This window comes from Motacilla alba, chromosome 9 (genome assembly GCF_015832195.1).
Source record: "Motacilla alba alba isolate MOTALB_02 chromosome 9, Motacilla_alba_V1.0_pri, whole genome shotgun sequence".
Lineage (NCBI taxonomy): Eukaryota > Metazoa > Chordata > Aves > Passeriformes > Motacillidae > Motacilla > Motacilla alba.
In genome coordinates this window covers 6,641,994-6,659,254 of record NC_052024.1, presented here as the reverse complement: position 1 = coordinate 6,659,254, position 17,261 = coordinate 6,641,994, and the positions used below count along the sequence as shown (strand labels likewise).

General features: G+C 44.8%; 2 protein-coding genes across 14 annotated transcripts in view; both read right to left on the bottom strand.

The window, feature by feature from the left end:
- On the bottom strand, positions 1 to 9,207 carry PROC (protein C, inactivator of coagulation factors Va and VIIIa). Its single transcript, XM_038145738.1, has 8 exons — positions 7,923 to 9,207; positions 7,382 to 7,542; positions 6,438 to 6,462; positions 5,809 to 5,919; positions 4,976 to 5,116; positions 4,514 to 4,623; positions 3,495 to 3,612; positions 1 to 663 (listed from the first exon to the last, which is right to left on the bottom strand). Exons 1-8 carry the CDS (start codon positions 8,083 to 8,085, stop codon positions 101 to 103), a joined length of 1,392 nt encoding a protein of 463 aa, XP_038001666.1. The 5' UTR covers positions 8,086 to 9,207; the 3' UTR covers positions 1 to 100.
- A 61-nt stretch (positions 9,208 to 9,268) lies between these two features.
- Positions 9,269 to 17,261, bottom strand: part of DGKD (diacylglycerol kinase delta) — a 62,184-nt gene continuing 54,191 nt past the window's right edge. For all 13 annotated transcript variants that reach the window (XM_038145226.1, XM_038145230.1, XM_038145228.1 and 10 more), the window contains one exon: positions 9,269 to 17,152. In XM_038145226.1, coding sequence (XP_038001154.1) covers positions 17,063 to 17,152 — 90 coding nt within the window. In that variant the 3' untranslated portion in view covers positions 9,269 to 17,062. The remainder of the gene's footprint in view (positions 17,153 to 17,261) is intronic.

The window sequence follows — 17,261 nt, the reverse complement described above, 5'->3', positions numbered from 1 at the left end:
TTAACACATACTCAATATTTAATACTGAAGATCTGACAGTACATTACAGTGCATACTGTCACTAGCTCAGAGTCACAACATTCCAGACACTGGATCAGAATCAACCCTTCAAAGGAGCTGACATATCTATGTGGTGCTGGATCCACTCAAGGTACTGACTAATTTTGGTGTACACTCCAAATTTCTCCCTTCTTCCACAGCCTTCACCCCAGCTCACCAGCCCTACCAAAAACCAAGTATCCTTATATCTAGTGAACATAGGGCCCCCGCTGTCCCCACGGCAGGAATCTTTCCTGTCCCCCAGGCTCCCAGCACACAGCATGTTGTCAGAGATCTGGGAGCTCATGGCCTGGGCGCACTCGTTGCGGGGCACGATGGGGATTTCGATGTACCTGAGGGAAGCAGCATAGGTGTGGTTACGCTCGCTCATGCTGCCCCAGCCCGTCACCACCACCTGCTTCCCACTCCTCATCAGCTCCTGCTCCGCCAGGTTGCGGGTGGGGAGGCAGATTGGGAGCGCGTATTTGTAATACATCACGTGCTCAGCCAAGTGCAGCATGGCTATGTCGTTATCTGAGGTCTTCTTGGTGTAATTTTCGTGGGTCACCCATTTATCAATCCAAATGGTTTGCTCATCTGCCTCAGGATGGAAACGGAATTTACCTGGAAGAGCAAACAAGATGACAGATGCCGTCAAAGCTTCCTTTAATTTGAAGACCAAAGCACCTGGATTACACCGGGTGTTAGGACTGCACTCCATGTTTTTACTTCCCTTGTAATACAACTGTTTATGTCATAAGTTAACAGTGTTCTTAACAGATGGACAAATCTCTAAACCTCTCATATTTACGGCAATCATTAATACCTATAGAGCTCTAGAGCTCTGGTCATCAGCTGAGAAACCAAATTGCCCCTTGGTGTTCATATTTCAGTACAATTGTGCAATGTCAGTCACCTTCAGGAGGCAAACAACCTTCTTGAAGGCAGCATTCAAAGCTGGGAGAGCAAGCACACCACAAAACAGGACATTTACAACAGGACATGAGCTTTACGCCACGTAGCCAGGGCCTGAATGGCCGAATGTCAGCGTTTGTAAGATAAAGTTGACTGACAGGTAAGATTATTCCTTTCTCAAATCTTACATCTGTATTTTAAGAATTTTTTCACTGCTTAAGACTCCTCAATTGCTATTTGCGCCACATGATCATGGCTACTTCATGGGCCAAGCAGTTATGGAACAGCAAGCAAGAATCTATGTTGAAAAGGGCCAGAAATGCAAGAAGCCATTTGTGATACATTGCAGTAGGAAAGGCAGAGCTAGGTTTTCTGGCAGGCTGTCAATGAGGTCTTGCAAGTTTTTTCTATAAGGAGCATCTCCAAGCATAGGGGCTTACAAGCCACAGTAGTTACAGAAATATATTCTCAAAAGACCTCTTAAACCCAGCTTTGGATCTTGGTCTTCCAGACCATTTCTTTCTGAGTCTCTCTTCTCGCTCCTCTGCAGACAGACAATGGACAGCTCACATATGGCCAAAGCAGACAGCTGAAACTGCTCTGATGTCTTGTACTGAGAGGCACCAGCCCCTAACAGACTTGCTAGCATTGAGCCAACAATCACAAATCAGTTTTTCTCTCCTTTCTCTCCCAGTTTTTCTCTCCTATCACAATCTCTTTTCTTTGCAGTGAGTGTTTGCAGCACCCCTGAGGCAGCCTGAAGCCACTGTGGCTGGGGGCTGGCTGGCAGGGCTTTATTCCTGCCTTCACAGATACAAACTCTGCTTTAGGCCTCAGAAATAACTCTGGACTCAAGCACTGTCAGACCATCTCCTGTGAGGGAGGCAGCGTGGCTGTGCAGGAACACGCCTGCTGTGGGGCCACACGCTCTGTGCACCAGCACAGCCACCTGCTGTCTCCATCCTGAGGCACCCACCATTCAGTGGGTGGCACCTTTTGCACTGCAGTGACAGACTCCCTCACCCCAGGGGGACACACTTTGGCATCTGGTGGGTTATCCACCCTCAGAGTTCTAAATTCCAAAAGTCCTGGATGTACACCTGGAGGTACTGAACCCAGAGGATATGGAAATGCATCGAGTTCCTTCTACACAATAAGGACCATCATAATCTTGCTGCTGGCACAAAAATATTAATTGTGAAGGCAGAAACATGATTTTGAATTTAATTACATCCACCTATCTGTTCTATCTTCCTGGAGTTCTGAACACACTTCTGGATGCTCTTAGGCTGGTGATGCAGGAACAAGAGCCACAAACAGGAATACTGTGTTATTCTCAAATCCATCTTCCAAAACTTCAGCTACTCTGAAAACTAACTTTCTAATTCATACACTGAAAAGCCACATGAGTGCTGCTACAAGACTTCTCCCCAGGCTGAGTGTAAACTCAGATGCAAGTTTCCCCTCCAGTTTTGCTCCTGTGGATGGCAAGCTGCAGTGAGACAAGTCCAGAAGGGTGTGGGGTAGCCCAGCCTGACAGACACAGGCTGAGCAGCTCCTGTGCAGGCTCAGTATGAACACTTTCCTGGCTGTCCTCATGGACATGGCAATGTCTTCATCCAAAACTCTCCTCCTTGTCGCTCACAGATGTCTCCAGGTGAGAACTGCTTTTGTGGTGACAGATGTGTCTCTGTGCAAAGGTGAATATTTTGGCACTAAGAGGACCAGAGGCTACATCACACACTTTTAGATACATTCTTTATGTTGGACATACATGAACTTATTGTCTCTGCTCTCGAGCATTTGCACATCCACAATGTGTATGGGACATGCACACAGCCATCTATCTTGAAGGCTGTATACACAGACAATATATTGGCAGGACTCTCCACAAATACTGGGAATAATCCATCCTTTCACTAATGGAAAACAAGCAGTTGAGCTCTTATGCCTCAGCACCAATGCTAGATAGAAAACATTGTTTAAAAAAAATCTAAGTGTGAATGAAACACTAATTATCTTTTTCTGTTAATTCAGGAGAAGCACTTACTTGACATAGTGACATTTTCTCATGCTCCAGAACAGCAGAGCAAGTAAAGGCAGTGTTGCCATTCTGCAGCACCTCTCCAGTGAAACATTCTTAAGTAACGGTGTTTAAATACATGAAAAGGCAAGAAGAGACCCTGTGACATTCTCCTTCTGGGATCAAGACTTTTTTCAGTATTGGGATGGTCTTAAATATCTTCATCACCAGAAAAACATAGCCAGAAGAGACCAAGACTTTCTACTTTACAGACCAGCAGCAGTGCTCAGTAGACATCAGCTCACTTCCAGAGTAAGGCTCAAATAGCTCATATGAAATCAGATTTTTACTAAACTCTGTTTTAAGCTAAGGTGCATATTAAATAGTGCCTAGACAGATCACTGCTATAGCCAAGGACTTTTGTCTTCAGAGCCTGCCTGTCTTTTCCCTGAGATGATAAATGTTAGGAAATAAACAGTTATATTTAAAAAACACAGGGACAGGTGATTTTCCATACCAAGTTTAACTCTGAACCCCTTGTTATCCTCAAGGCAGTGTGCTGCTGTTAGGACCCAAGCTGGATGGATGAGAACACCCCCACACAGAAACATCCCTTCGGTATTTTGCAGCATAATCTGAAACAAGACAAGGGAGGTGTGACACTGCATGGAGCACAGCTCACAGAATACTGTACTCATTCTTCTTGGGTGCTGCCAAATACCCAGACTTATCAAGCAGCAAAGCATGTCACATTCACTGAAGCCAAAGCTCTACAGGGGGACAAACACTCAATAAATAGAGTCTCTGTGATATACCTACAAAAAAGTTTCGAATGTCCTTCCTGAATGAGGGCTGGCTTCATCCAAATCAGCATGGGGTGATGCTGGGCACCGCAAAGAAACACTTTGTACTCAAAGCTTTGAAATACAGAGCACAAATGAGGGGTATGTCCCACACCAGAGACTGTGCATCATCCAAGGCTGCAGCTCTCATGCTGTGTAAAAAGACCCTTTAATAGCAAAGGGAACCAGGCCCTAATTATTTGCATTCATCTGTTCCATGGTAAGCACTGTGAGGTCTCCCTTTTCTTTGCAATAAGCCAACTTGCCATGGCATATTTTGCTGATTAAGTCTGCTAACTTGAATTTATGACAGACAAGGCTTATTAAAAAAGGCAGGAAGATCACCTCCCTCTGGAAGGCTGTTGCAGGAGCTGAAGCACACATCACACACCATGAGCTCCCCAGGATGGAGCAACAGAGCGGGTGAGGGTCATCACCATCCTCTCTGTTGGCGGTGTTGGCACAGTAAGGTCAAAAACTTGGCAACAGCAATAAGGTCAAGAATCCTCACAGATACTAAATAATTTTTTCCTGCTACTCCAACCTTTGGGATGCTTTTGAAAAAGCAAAGGGAATCTTAACTTCATATACCACCATCGGTAACAATGCAAGAGCCTTTCTGGAGCAGAGAGGGAGGCAGAGCAGCTCAGGAAGAGCCTCAACTATTTGTGGCAAAGAATCCCTTTCTCCTTACCTGCCAAGGGCTGCCTCCCCTTCTTCCAGCTGTTCCATCAATGAGCCGAATATTGAAGTCTGCTTTGGCTTCAATGTAGTCCAACTTCACTCTTCCACAGGGGAACTCCACTGCAGAAGATGCAGAGGATTCACTAGCAAAGCCCAGGTCGCCCAATCCTCTTTTTAGAGGATTTCCTCTGTCTAACCTAGGCAATATTGGTCAGAGGCTTCATGGAAGTCCCCCAGTGCTTGGCAGAGGAGGCAGTCTCCTGATTCTCCTTTATGTCTCCCTGAGACAAACACGGATGAAGGGCCATAAAGTGGGTATGGAGCTGGGAAATGCAGGCAGAGTTACTCTTCAAGGAATAGATGTTTTGAAAATGAGTACAAAGTGCACTGCAGAAAAATCTCCCCTAAAACTCTTTTACATGAGTCTAAATAATCCTCTGCCAAAGCTGGACCACAAACATCCTGCTCTTACCTACAGGCTCACACGTGGTGTGGTCATCCTTGAGCTGATACCCCGATGCGCAGCTGCACAAGCGATGCTGCTTGGCAGGGTCCTCCCTGCAGAAATGCTCACAGCCCCCATTATCCACAGAACAGTTGCTGTATTTGACCTCTGTGGGAAAAACAAACAGCAAGTGAAAGATGGAGTTGGGAAGTCAGAGTCACAGAAAGGTAAAGTGGCAAAGTGACACCGTGCTTCAAGTGGGTAACAGCTGTCAATGGATTTGGAATGACAGTTGTGGGCTTCAACGACACTCAGGCCCCTAGACAGCAAGCAGACCTAGGTCCAGAATCAGGGAGTGGGGAGATGGAGGAAACAAATTACTGTAGACTGGAGAACGGAAAATGCCCTGTCACTATGTGCCAAGTCCCACAGTGAAAGCTGTTGATGATACATGACATACAATGCTCATCCCCACATATGCTATCCAGCTTTTGTCCAAGGAAGGAACTGTCACAGTAAAAAAAATTCACAGTGGACTGGATTTCCCCCTGTATTTAAAAACCCCACCATAATCCCCAATTCTAAGGTAAACCCCTGCTTCACAGAGTTATTTCCAGTATTGTCCAAAATTTATGTATCTCATACCTCTAAAATTATCCTATGGCAATACAAAGTTAATTTTGCTTTAGATAAGCACAGATAAACCTCTTACCACATCAAGAGGCAAGAGAGAAATCACATTAGTAAAGAAAGTAGTAAAGAAAGACTTTGCCACACAATGACAGAAGTGTCCATCCCTATCACACAGAGATCCCTGTCACAAAGAATGTTATTTTATAGTGGATTAAATGCAGTGTTACCATAACTGCACAAAACCCCCTCCCAGCCTTTGTTACAGATGCAGGAAAATTTTCCAATACTGTCCTTGCAGATCCCGTTGGAACAAGGATTTTGCTTACACTGATCTCCATCTGAAACAGAGGTAGGAAAACTCAGTTGCTGAACCATACAGAGCTCACAGATCAAACATCAACATGAACAAACCCTCCCCAGACTCCCAAGGATCAGCCATGTTTCTGGTACTTAATGGTGACACTTCTGTGGCACTTGGCCAGAGACAGGGTCATCTGTTTGGGTTCTCAATTACATCTGCAGAGTGAGTGGAGTGGGCAGAAGGGGAGGAAAGAGTAAAGCCTGAAGCAGGCAGGGCAGCAGCAGGTTACTGCTGGACCACATCAGGCATGGTTAAAGATCAAAGCATTTTTCACCAATTCCTTAACTCTGGAAAGATGACTGATGATAGGTACAGGTGCACCTCAAGTGTTTTAGGAAGGCTGCTTGTATGATAGAACAGGAAAACATCCTCTGCACACCCCTTATGAGAGAGAATGAGAATTTGAATCAGTATATGACACATGGCAGGAGGAAGGCTGAGGACTAGTAACTCTTGAGGAATCACGGAGAAGTGATTAGGAAAGTCTTTACTCACCTACATACTTGCTCCAAAAATTTAGCTGTGGAGAAACAAAACTTGTATTACAGTGAGAAAACCACTTTTCACAAGTGAGGGATTTTAAGTGTTTTGTGGTCTTGGCCAACAAGACACAGCACTTGGGTCAGTAACATCAGTCTCATTCTTCTTGGCAGTGCAGTGAGTGGCACTACGAACCAAGAAAACCAGCCAATGACCCTCCTGTACTGTCTGTTCTAAGCACAGACTCCCCTGCTCTGCTTGCAGGCTATTTTCTTGCCACTTACTGCCAGGTAAGTCACCTGAGCTCACTTGAGCCCAGTTAGACAAAACATGGCATTCCAAGGACAGCTCCTCTCTCCTCTGGGATCTGAGAGACAGCAAGGACTGCGTAATCCTATGCTTTGAGCCTACTCTGCTAAAAACAGCAACAGGGAGAGCAACCCAACACAACAATTGAGTGTAGGAAGGGGCAGGAATCAGCAGACAGTAAACATAGTGTACAATTCAAAATAGGAGTTTGGAGAAGAGGAGAAAGAATGTAGTGATGAGAGAAATGTTTGTCAGGCATAACTGGGAGACTTGGGAGATACACTGAAAAGCAATGACTGATGAATGGACAACAAAGGGGAAAGACTGGAAGGACTGGGAAAAACTTAGCAGCAGCAAGAATAGACAGTGGGGTCAAACAAGGATTGGAATTAACTGTCTAGGACCCAAACCTCACCAGGTGGGTCAGCTGGGACATGCTTGAGTAGCCAAGCTTTGTGGCTCATAGAGGGGTAACTTGACAATCACTGTAACACAGTGACACTCAAAACCATGTCTACACCTGAGGAATCAGGAAAGATCTGTGTTCAGTACTGACAGCATGATCTCCTGTGCCCTGGACTGCAATATTTTAAGAGAATCATTGATTGGCTAAGTTATCTTATCCTTAAAAAAAAAAACCAACAACTTACTGTTGCTTCCTTGGTTTCAAATATCTCACTGGCCTCCTCAAAGTCACAGCGCTCTTCAACACACTCACGCTCCACAGAGCCGGGCTTGAGCTCCTCCAGGAAAGTGTTTGACCGCTTCTGGATTCTCAGGACTTGGTTTGCATTTTTACTGCTGTAAAATACTGCAAGCAAAAAGGTGAGAGCAGAAACAGAAAAGAGCAGGCTGAAAACTCCCAGTGGTGCTTCCCAAAGGACACTTATGAGAGCAAGAGCCTCTCTCCAGTACAGCAAGAGAGGCTGCTAGACACCATGCGCTGTCTGTGCTGTGCTGTAGAAGCAAGCTCCAGCCTCTGTCCTGCAGTGCTCTGACATCTCATGGGGCTCAGCAGGGCTCTGACCAGGCAGCTGCCACGGCCCCAGCACTGTCCGTCAACCTCTGCTAAACAAAGTCAAACCCCCCTAATGGGAATGATTCCAGCCATACTCTGAGTAACAGAGGAGCAGGAAACGAAACTGCAGTGGCTGGGAAAGGTTGAAGGCCATCTCTCAAAAGAACGCTTACTTGAGGTGCAGCAGCCCCAGGAAGAGCAGGCAGCCAGCAGCAGCCCCACAGTGAGGAGCTTCCACATCCTGCAGCAGGAGTCACCTGAGGAGGAGAAGGCAGGTGGCAAGAAGAGCACATTGCTGAGGGACACGAGCCCCTGCTGCAGACAGTTCCCACCCATCCAGCTCACTCACTGGCTTTTCTGAAAGCTGCTTCTCTGCTGAATGCTCTGCTGTGCCCTGTCTCTGACTCCAGCTCTGGAGCAGTTGTTCACAAGGGTCCCTCCAGACTGGTTTAGTCACTCCCTTTAATAAATCAGCAGCTCTCCCAGAAAACTTCTGGCCTGTCCTGACACCCTCCTATTGTCACTGGACATTTTTTACAAGTTTCCTGCTCCATTAAAGCAAGCTGTACTTGGAAATCTCAAAGGATACAATACTTTTGAAGTACTTACTGCTTTATTCAGTGGGAATCAGCGTGATCTGTTCTTCCTCCATGAGCTCTGCTGGAACTTAGTTAATCCATAACTTCAGATATTTACTCTTTGGAGTGACATGAAGTGCTTTCGTCTTAGTTGTTAAACAAACAGTGCTCAGGAAGAGCTTGACCATTTACCGGCATACAGGGGAAAAGTAAAACAGCTGAGGCACCCACTCTGCCTTTCTCAAACTGTTTTCTCCTTTTGATTCTCTGCTGAGCAGAAATGGTTATATATAATTTGCAAGTATACATACCCTGTGCTGCGGTCTCTTGACAGATCCTGCCCTCTTCTCACAGCACACAATCACCCAAAAGAGACACATATTGCAATTTTAAGAGTCCTCTCTCTTCGCTTTCTCATCAAAGCTTTCATCACAAAATAGCAAAGGGAACTAACCCCTGCTGACAGCCATGAGCAGATACCAGATGCTTGTACCAGCATGTTGCATCTTCTGGTGTCCTGGGTTAGCTCTCATCAGAAGAAAGTATTCTATTCAATTCTGAACACTAAGCATTTAGAGAAAACCCCCAATCCTTTTCAGAAATTTTCTTGCATTGGAGGTGGTAGGAACCAGCATGTCCGAGTTCTCTGCAGTGTCTGCAGTGGCACCTCTGTGAGCTGTGCAGCAGAACTCCAGAATCACTCAGGTTGAAAAAACCTCCAAGACCATTGAGTCTAACCTGTGACCAATTCCCATCTTGTCACCCAGCCCAGAGCACTGAGTGCTACATCCAGTCATTCCTTGAACAACTCCAGTAATGGGAACTCCAAACCTCTCTGGGCAGCCCCTTTCAATGCCTAAAAACCCTCTGCAGGCAGAAATTCTTCCTGATGTTGAAGATACGGCATCTTCATGCAAACTACCTGTGCACCCAGGAGTCCTTGGGAGTCCTTCATTAGGGAAAGTGCCACTAGAGGTTAGGGAAAGATGGGCCCGCTCAGCATGTCCGCTCACATCCCATGACACTGATTAGGAGAGCTCTGACAGCTTGTAAAACTTATACTTCCTTCTTCCCTCACAAATTTGGCCATGGACTTTCTTGAAAACAAGCTCTCTTCAAATGAAGTTCATCCGTTTGGGACTTCAGCTAAAAAGATTGCTGCATCCCTACCCCAGCTGGGGAAGATGTGTGCTCTACAAAGCTCTGCTGGTATGTGCTTCATTCTCACTTCAGCCATTCAACAAGAAAACTTCCACTGAGATTAATGACAACACATTTTTGCTGCAAATTGAGTTTATGAAACACATCTGAAGAGAAGAAATGTAAAATAGGAAACCTAAACAGAAACACAGGTAATACCATGTATTACATGTATTGTTCATATTTGTAGCTGACCTGGCTATTTGCTGCCATGTAGGTGACGTGGTTTTGAATAAATGCTTGTTTCTAAGATTTGGAATAGTCTCAGAAATAAGATTGGAAATTCAGGACATGCATACCAACTGCCAAGCTCAAACATGCAAACCAATGTGTCAACCTCCTCAAAACATCCTATTTTTTTTTTAACCCCTGCACTGATACTCTGTAAGAATTCAACTTACTTTTTCCTCACGCCTTTTGTTTTGAGGGTTTGGTTTTCCTGTTTTCTCCTGCCACTGCAGTGAAGAAATAAGTATTTTAAAAGCCAGCACTTTGACTCTCAGGTGATCTTATGACTTCAGGTGCAGAGGATTGAAGAAAAGATGGTCCAGGTACTTTAAGTTTTGCATGCCAGGGAACCAATCTCAATCTAAAAAAAAACCACAGTGCTGGGCTGTTTTCTAGTTCATTTTCATTTTAAAAAATAGGAATTTTTCTAAGGAGGGCTAGAAGAGGGTAAAGAGGAGAAAAGGGAAACCTCACAAGCAAATGGCAAGACAGAAGCTCCAGAAATTTACATTAGCACTGTGGAGACTTCTGATTCAGTGTGTTATGAACAGGCACTAACAATCGAAGAAACCACCTCCTTGAAGCAAAAAAAAAGCATCATGCATGTTTCAAATTTCACAGCTGAAAGATACTCCCCGTTGCAGCTTGAAGGGACAGAGCACACCAGAGTGATTACACATCCTGTGTGTAAAGAAAGCCAAAAGCTCTGCTTTTGCCTTTCTACAGCAAAGCTTCTGGCAAATTCTCAAATGTGTTCTTGGCCTTTAGCCTCTTAGCCAGGAGCACCAAATTGCTCCTCTCGAATTTTTCTAAATTGAAATTAAAAATGTAAATTTCTGCAAATTAAATAAATTATAGACAGATGTAAATTTTGATAAAGAAGGAAATAGAAGTGGCAAAAAAAATCACAAAAATCAAACCCCACAGCTCTTCAGCAGTCATCCTGTGCTGCATCCATCAGTGCTTCCTATTTCATAGCTTTTAATTTGCAACAAATCTGAACCATTCACTGAGCAATAAAAGCACAAGGCCTACTTCCTACATGCACACTGGAGCCTCTACCTGCCAGAACTCTTTCAAAGTCTTCCTCTCATCCCATGTCCTGATTTCTTGCAAGATTTCCAGAAACACAGTGTTCTGTGAGCCATCATCTCTCCCTGTGAACTGTCAGAAACAAGATAGCAGTTCCAAACAGGCATTAAAAGAGGAAAGACAGGCTCATACACACAGCACCAGACAAACACTGCACCTGCTTCCCTAGGAAAGCCAAGCTGAAGTATCAGTCTCCTCAGGTCGCTCTTCTGAAAAGAAAAGGTCCTTGGAGCCCAAGGTTTTGCAGTTGAGAGGAGCACTGGAACATGTGCCAGAAAGGCAAGAACCCCTCTCCATGGAGAGCCTGTGTGCTGCTGGAAGTGCTGCTGTGAATCCAGTTTGCAGCTTGGGAACAAGAGGAATTCAACAACCTGTGAAGATACCGAATTCCTCCCAGCCTCTTACTTCCCTGGCTGGGATCTGCTGACACCTGGGAGTGCTGCTGGGGCTGCAGTTCTGCACAGCCTCTGATGATGATGAGAGACCATCACCTTGCTCAACTCCCCCTCTGGAGCAACCCATCAGTGCAAAGCAACCTGCTCAAGGAGGAGGACATGAGGGCTGAGGCCACCGCCTTCCCTGAGCCCATGAAGAAAAGCCATAGGCCACAAGTGGCTTGCATTTCACCATGAAGTCAACCAAAGAGGTCTTCTAGGTCACATGCACCCTGCCTCAGCTCTTCCTCTCCTGTAGAGAAAAACACTCCCAGGTCACTTGGTAAATGCAAAATGCTAGAACTCTTCAGACAGAAGTTGCTGGAGAACTGCCATGACTCTTTTAGCTGTTATCAATGTGGAATGTCACTTTCCAGTCTCAGGACCTTTTCATTCTGCCCACATGAGAATTAAACACTTCAAGCTACTCCAGGCCCAGCTAGGGGGTGCAGTTATTCATACTTTTGTATTTAAACTCATTGGTAGAAATCTTCATAGCACATCTTCCTCCCAACCCATTCCATCTCCCTGAGATCCATTAGGTAGTTAAACCAAGAGGATGTCAGCCCTGGGAAGGAGGTCTAACATTCTGTAATGACACACTGAGTGGGGCAGTAAGTTTTTTGCTATCAGCTTCTGCCACATTATTGAAAAAAAGACCAAAATTAATTAACCTGTATCAGAGGAGTAAGAATATCTTCTATCTCTGCTGTTGCCTTCTTTGCACGTTTTCTGTAGTGCCACTTAAAGCAGAGCCTAACACTCAGGGTCTGATGCCTGTGTGAGTAAACACGGTTCTTATTTTCTCCTTATTCTGCCACTGGGTAACCAATGAAAAATGGTAAAATGAAAATTTTACCATTTTTATCATGCAAGAGTATGTAACATCAGAATGATGTTCCTGTTCCATACACTACTCTCTCCATACTTCTGTTTAATTACCATGTACAAAGATGTTTTTCACATAGAAAATATCCATGACCATTGTAACTTACTTTCCACCCACTTTGTGACAGTACTGTGGAACTCTACAACCATCCTCTCAATTTAAATAAATCTTCTGGAAGTCTCCTATCAACATCGTATGAACACACCGATCTGTATAGATGGAAGAGAAAGCTTGTCACAATCCACTCTATGAACTGCTCACCCAAACACGCCAAATTCTGTTTCAAGTTTACAGGTGCCATTTATACTTTCATGAGAAAATTCACTTCTCCTGCATTTTTGTAAATGTATTTTCACTTATTCCAGTCACTGTCCATACTGCCTGCAATAAACAGAATATGCAGAGGCCCAGGTGGAGGAAAGAACAACTGCTCCCTTCTCATCCTGGCCCTGCAGCACCATAGCCAGGAACAGCACCTGAGGAGGGGCAACCAACACAGCCCTGCTGTCTGACAGCGTGTTCCCATCCAGCTGTGGGTTTGCTGCCAGCAGAGCTTTGATCAGGATGAACACCAGCAGAAGCACCACATTTAAAACATCGTTTGTTCACTACAAGACATAGCTAAAAAAATTAAACTACCTGATGTCTTCTACTCCACGCCAATTAAACCAACACAAAAAATGCTACAAAATTAGTCTACAAGACTTACATTTACCATTTCATTCCTCTCTAAGGAAAAGCTCTGAACTTCTCATGCAAGCCAGGATAAAACATTTAATTACAGCACAGGTTTTTATTAGGTGGTTCCCACCTGATGGGCACAGCAGCCCTCTCACAACAAAATCAGCAACAGAGAATCCTTACTGGAAGCTCGGAAACATGTTTACTTTATATACAAGAAAAACATATTTACAACAAGTAAACTATGTACAAAAAAACCCCAAGAGACATTTCCATGGTAATCACTGTATAAATTAACAAAATAAATAGGAGGGAAGCAGGTCCCATTCTTAAGGCACAAAACCTTCTTCCCATGGCTGTACAGGGATTCACTTGCTCCCCGATGCTTTTGACAGGATCGCAGGAATGGTGGGGAGACCCCTGAGGAACAACGGTCGGTGGACAATGATACAGACATGCAGTCACTGCTGACAGTTCAAGAAAACATCATTTTTCATACTTTCCTTTTTTTTACAGTACACACATCTTAAGATACAAAATACGTCTTGTAAACAGTCTGTTTTATAAATCACATCGCTATTATGCACATTTTTAAATAACACTAAAACAATGGTCGAAGCTTTCCATACGATTTGGGTGCAGAAGCAGAAGTAGCACTGGCAACGAAGGCCTCAGCAGAGCTGGAGGCTCCCAGGTGCCAGACCAGCACCTCCAGGCACCCAGCGGCACAGCTCTCCTTGGCCACTGTGCTGGCTCCTGCCGACATCCCACAAGGTACAAAGGAGAGGCTGTACCAGCCCTCCCGAGGGCAGGGCACTGCCAAGAGCCCCTCCAGTCTCCACTGCACGCAATCTCATTTAGCCCCAACCATCATTCCCCAGACTCTGCCATGAAATATCCAGGATGGTACCAGAATGTGAGAGAACAGACTGAAGCCTCTTCCAAGCAGAAGAAACCCCGAGCCCAGCTCACTGCAGCCACTGCCAGGGGTGAGGGATGCAAACAGAAGGTGCCGCTTGGCTTTCACAGGAGTTGTGTTCCTTCAGGGACTAAACCACCTGTGTGATATGTGCAGTTCTAGCTTCTCTCAGGCTGGTGCTCCTGAGACTGCTGGACAGTTTATTTTTGGCAAAGCAGCATATTTTTTACTAACTGTCTTTCCTGAGTTTTTCTCCCACAAAAAATTATCAGATGTCAGAAGAGAAACTCAGAATAGGCAGTAGCCAGGAGTTCTACCCGGCTCCCTACTTTGCAGATAGAGCTCACTGACATTCAACACAAATTGTCTTCATCTATTCACCAAAATCTTGCCAACAAAAAACTGCACTGCACTCTCTATGTGAGACAGAGAACTACAACACTTTGGGGTTTCTTAGATCTAAACCTTAATAAATATCCAAAGGCACTCAGGTTAAATGTGGATCCCGTTTTCTAGGTCTTAGAAAAAGGAAGAACTCCCTTCCTGCCTCTGATAAGTAAGGCAGGAATATAGTGGCTGTCAACCCACTGACAGATGCCCATGTGCACAAAAAGGATCTGAAGGCATTGACACACAGATCAAAAAAGCAAAAGAAATAAAGATGCGTCTGTGCAGGCCTCATCACTCATGCAAATGGCTAATGGCCATCAGGTCTTGATAGATATAGCCTGAATTAAGGAACACACCTGAATGTAAAAACTCTTTGGATTCCTCCATTCCTCTGGGCAGGAAGAGTAGAGAGGAGCTGTTTCTATGGAAGCAAGAATTTAATCCCTCAAGGATTATGCAAGGCAAGCACTTATTGTTTATGCATCTTTAACCACGAGGCTGCTGGGGAAAGTTCACAGAACAGCTCCTTCACTGCATGTAAGAACAAACCCAGATCTCACCTCTTCTCTGGAGCTATCACCTGCCTCACCCCCCTGCTGCACTCTCCTGGAAGGCACATAGATGTCCCAGCCACGCACAATTCTGGGATAGACAGTGGGATGCACACACTGCGAGGTCACTGCACACCACCACTGAGGATGGCTGCATGCTGGGGCTCTCCTGAAGAGATTTCTCCTCACTGTCATCCAGACACTGCTCTGTGCCTCAACAAGCAAGTGGACAATACAGTATGCTTGCAATTCTTACTTACCTGATACCTCAGGAATTCAATATAGCTAGAGGGAGTCTGTACTGACAAATAAAAAATACAGCTGTGGAAGCAACTGCCAACACATACATAGGAGAAATACATTCAGGGCAAGGCTGGACTATTTCCTGCTCAGGCCCCACAGTATTTATACTGTAAGTGCTTCTAGCTGGATCAAGCACATTTAGTCTTCTTTTACCTGCTCATGAGTTTCAACACAAACCCTGTCACTCACCAGGCTACGAGGAGACACATGGGTGAATGTGTCTGGTTACAACAGACAGGCAGAGTCAGAATAACCCTTGGTGAAATAGTAGGGAATTCCATGGAGTTTGCCCAGCTGAAACAAAATCAGCCGAGAGCCTTTATAAGCTGACAAATCTTTACATAAACTAGCTTGACTGATTGTTATTAGACTAGAAAAGTGATATCAACTTGATGAAAATCCTTACAAGTAAAAAAAAGAATTATGTCCTCAGCAAGTTATCTTTTATGCCACTGTGCATGTGGGCTTTTCTGTCTGCAGCCATAGTCAGACAGATGCCACTCTGCAATAATAAAAAAAAATTAAATAAACACACAGAAAATGACTGAGTAATTAAAATTTTCTGCTGTCTCTTACGTTTTACAGCACTGACTGTTGCCAAATTCCTCTGCAGTGATAAAGATGGTGATATAACTATGCATGCTGGTCTTGGGCTTTAACAGCCACCCAACTGAGGTCAGCCATCTAGAAACTCTGATCCAGAGGCATTAATTTTTCCATGCTCCACTGTCACTGGTACCAAAGGCAATTTATCAACATATTCCAGTTTTCATTATGATGCTCATTTGCTTGGTAACAATCCTCCTCCTCTCAGTGCTCTTACAGGAGTCCCAATGTTTGACAGCATAAGCAATCTTTTAGGGGTACAGCCCAGGAGAACTGAACTACTCTAATCTTTTGTATCACCCTGGAGTGAAGGAGCAAGGCAGCAAGAAAGAGAAGCAAGGTGGAAAAGCTACTGAAACCTAGACAGGTGAAAAGATACAAGTACTAGACTTAAATCACATATTTTCTGACAAATAGTTTTCTACACTGCAAGCTGAAGAAAAGAAACAGCTCTCGTGTTTGTGGCCACAGAAGTGGTACTAAACAGGCAGGAAACTACACCTGGCCATTGCCATGGTGCTCCCTCCTCCAGGATGAAGCAAGTTGTCCTATACCTCCCTTCTTGTGCAGCACAAACAGCTCATTAGCTTTCTTCTCCTTTTTAACTGGTCTCCCAAAGATGAATTCAGAAGAAGGAATGTCAGAGCTGATCTCCTGTAACTATTTGGCTCTCCAGAATTTTCTTTTCTTACTGCCAGGAATTTCTGAACAATTGTCCGTGATGACTTAGCACCACTTTTTTTGTGAAAACCTAAAGGTTGTACCATTGCCTCTGGCTGGTAGAGGAGAGCAGGCTCAGCAGAAGGCCCTGCCAGCTGGTGCAAATCCTGTCTGAAGCACATGCACTGTTTGTTGCAAAAGCATGAGTGAATGAGAATCACTTGCTATTCATGGGAAGAGGTCTGCACTGTCTGCACAGATGCAAATTAAACACAACTACAGATGCATTAAAAAGGGAATAGTAAGATGAAAGGAGAGGCTTTGTCCCACTTAAATATGCTAAATACAGGTGTGACACACAAATGAGCAGGAAAGTTTTGGGTCTGAAAAGACTGTCAGATGCTCCTGAATTAAGACTGGCCAATACATCTTTTGCCCTGAATGATTCTACTGTGATGAAGTTATCCAGTAAAGGTATCTGTGTTGCAGTATTCAGGAGTCCTGCACTGTCCCTGGAACCAGAACTTCCCATGACACAGGACATGGCTCTTCAAACAGTGAGTGAGTTCTCTCCAGGAGGCTCTGCCAACCACAGAGGAAGTGCCTCTTCAATGGATGCAGCCATACCCCACAGTAAAAAAGTAGCACCATGCTTGGTTGATATGAGCTCTGAACAGCTAAAATTTGGCTGTTCAGCAGAGATAGCTGTGAGCACATCTGCTTTGTGAGGTGACTCCTGTGCAGTTAGGGAGAATGGTAGACACAGGCTGTGAAAACAGAGGCTAAGCCTCGCTGGCAGGAGTACTCCGGCTCAGCTCCTTGATCCCGTGCAGTATCCTCTTCATGTGACCCACTTTGGTCACACCCAGGTCCTGGAAGAAAAAAAGAAAACCTTACACTAAGAGAAAGGCAGAAGGAAACTCCAGGTGGCCAAGCAACAGTTACAAACTAGCCAGCCAGTGACAAAGAGAGGAGGAAACC

Bases quoted from the DNA above. Each gene is read 5' to 3' on its own strand.
- PROC (XM_038145738.1), bottom strand. From the start codon at position 8,085: ATGGGTGGGAACTGTCTGCAGCAGGGGCTCGTGTCCCTCAGCAATGTG. The intron at 7,543-7,922 runs GTAAGCGTTCTT...TTTTGCTTGCAG, and splicing joins CTGGGGCTGCTGCACCTCAA to TATTTTACAGCAGTAAAAAT. The intron at 5,920-6,437 runs GTGAGTAAAGAC...CCTCTGTTTCAG, and splicing joins TTTTTGGAGCAAGTATGTAG to ATGGAGATCAGTGTAAGCAA.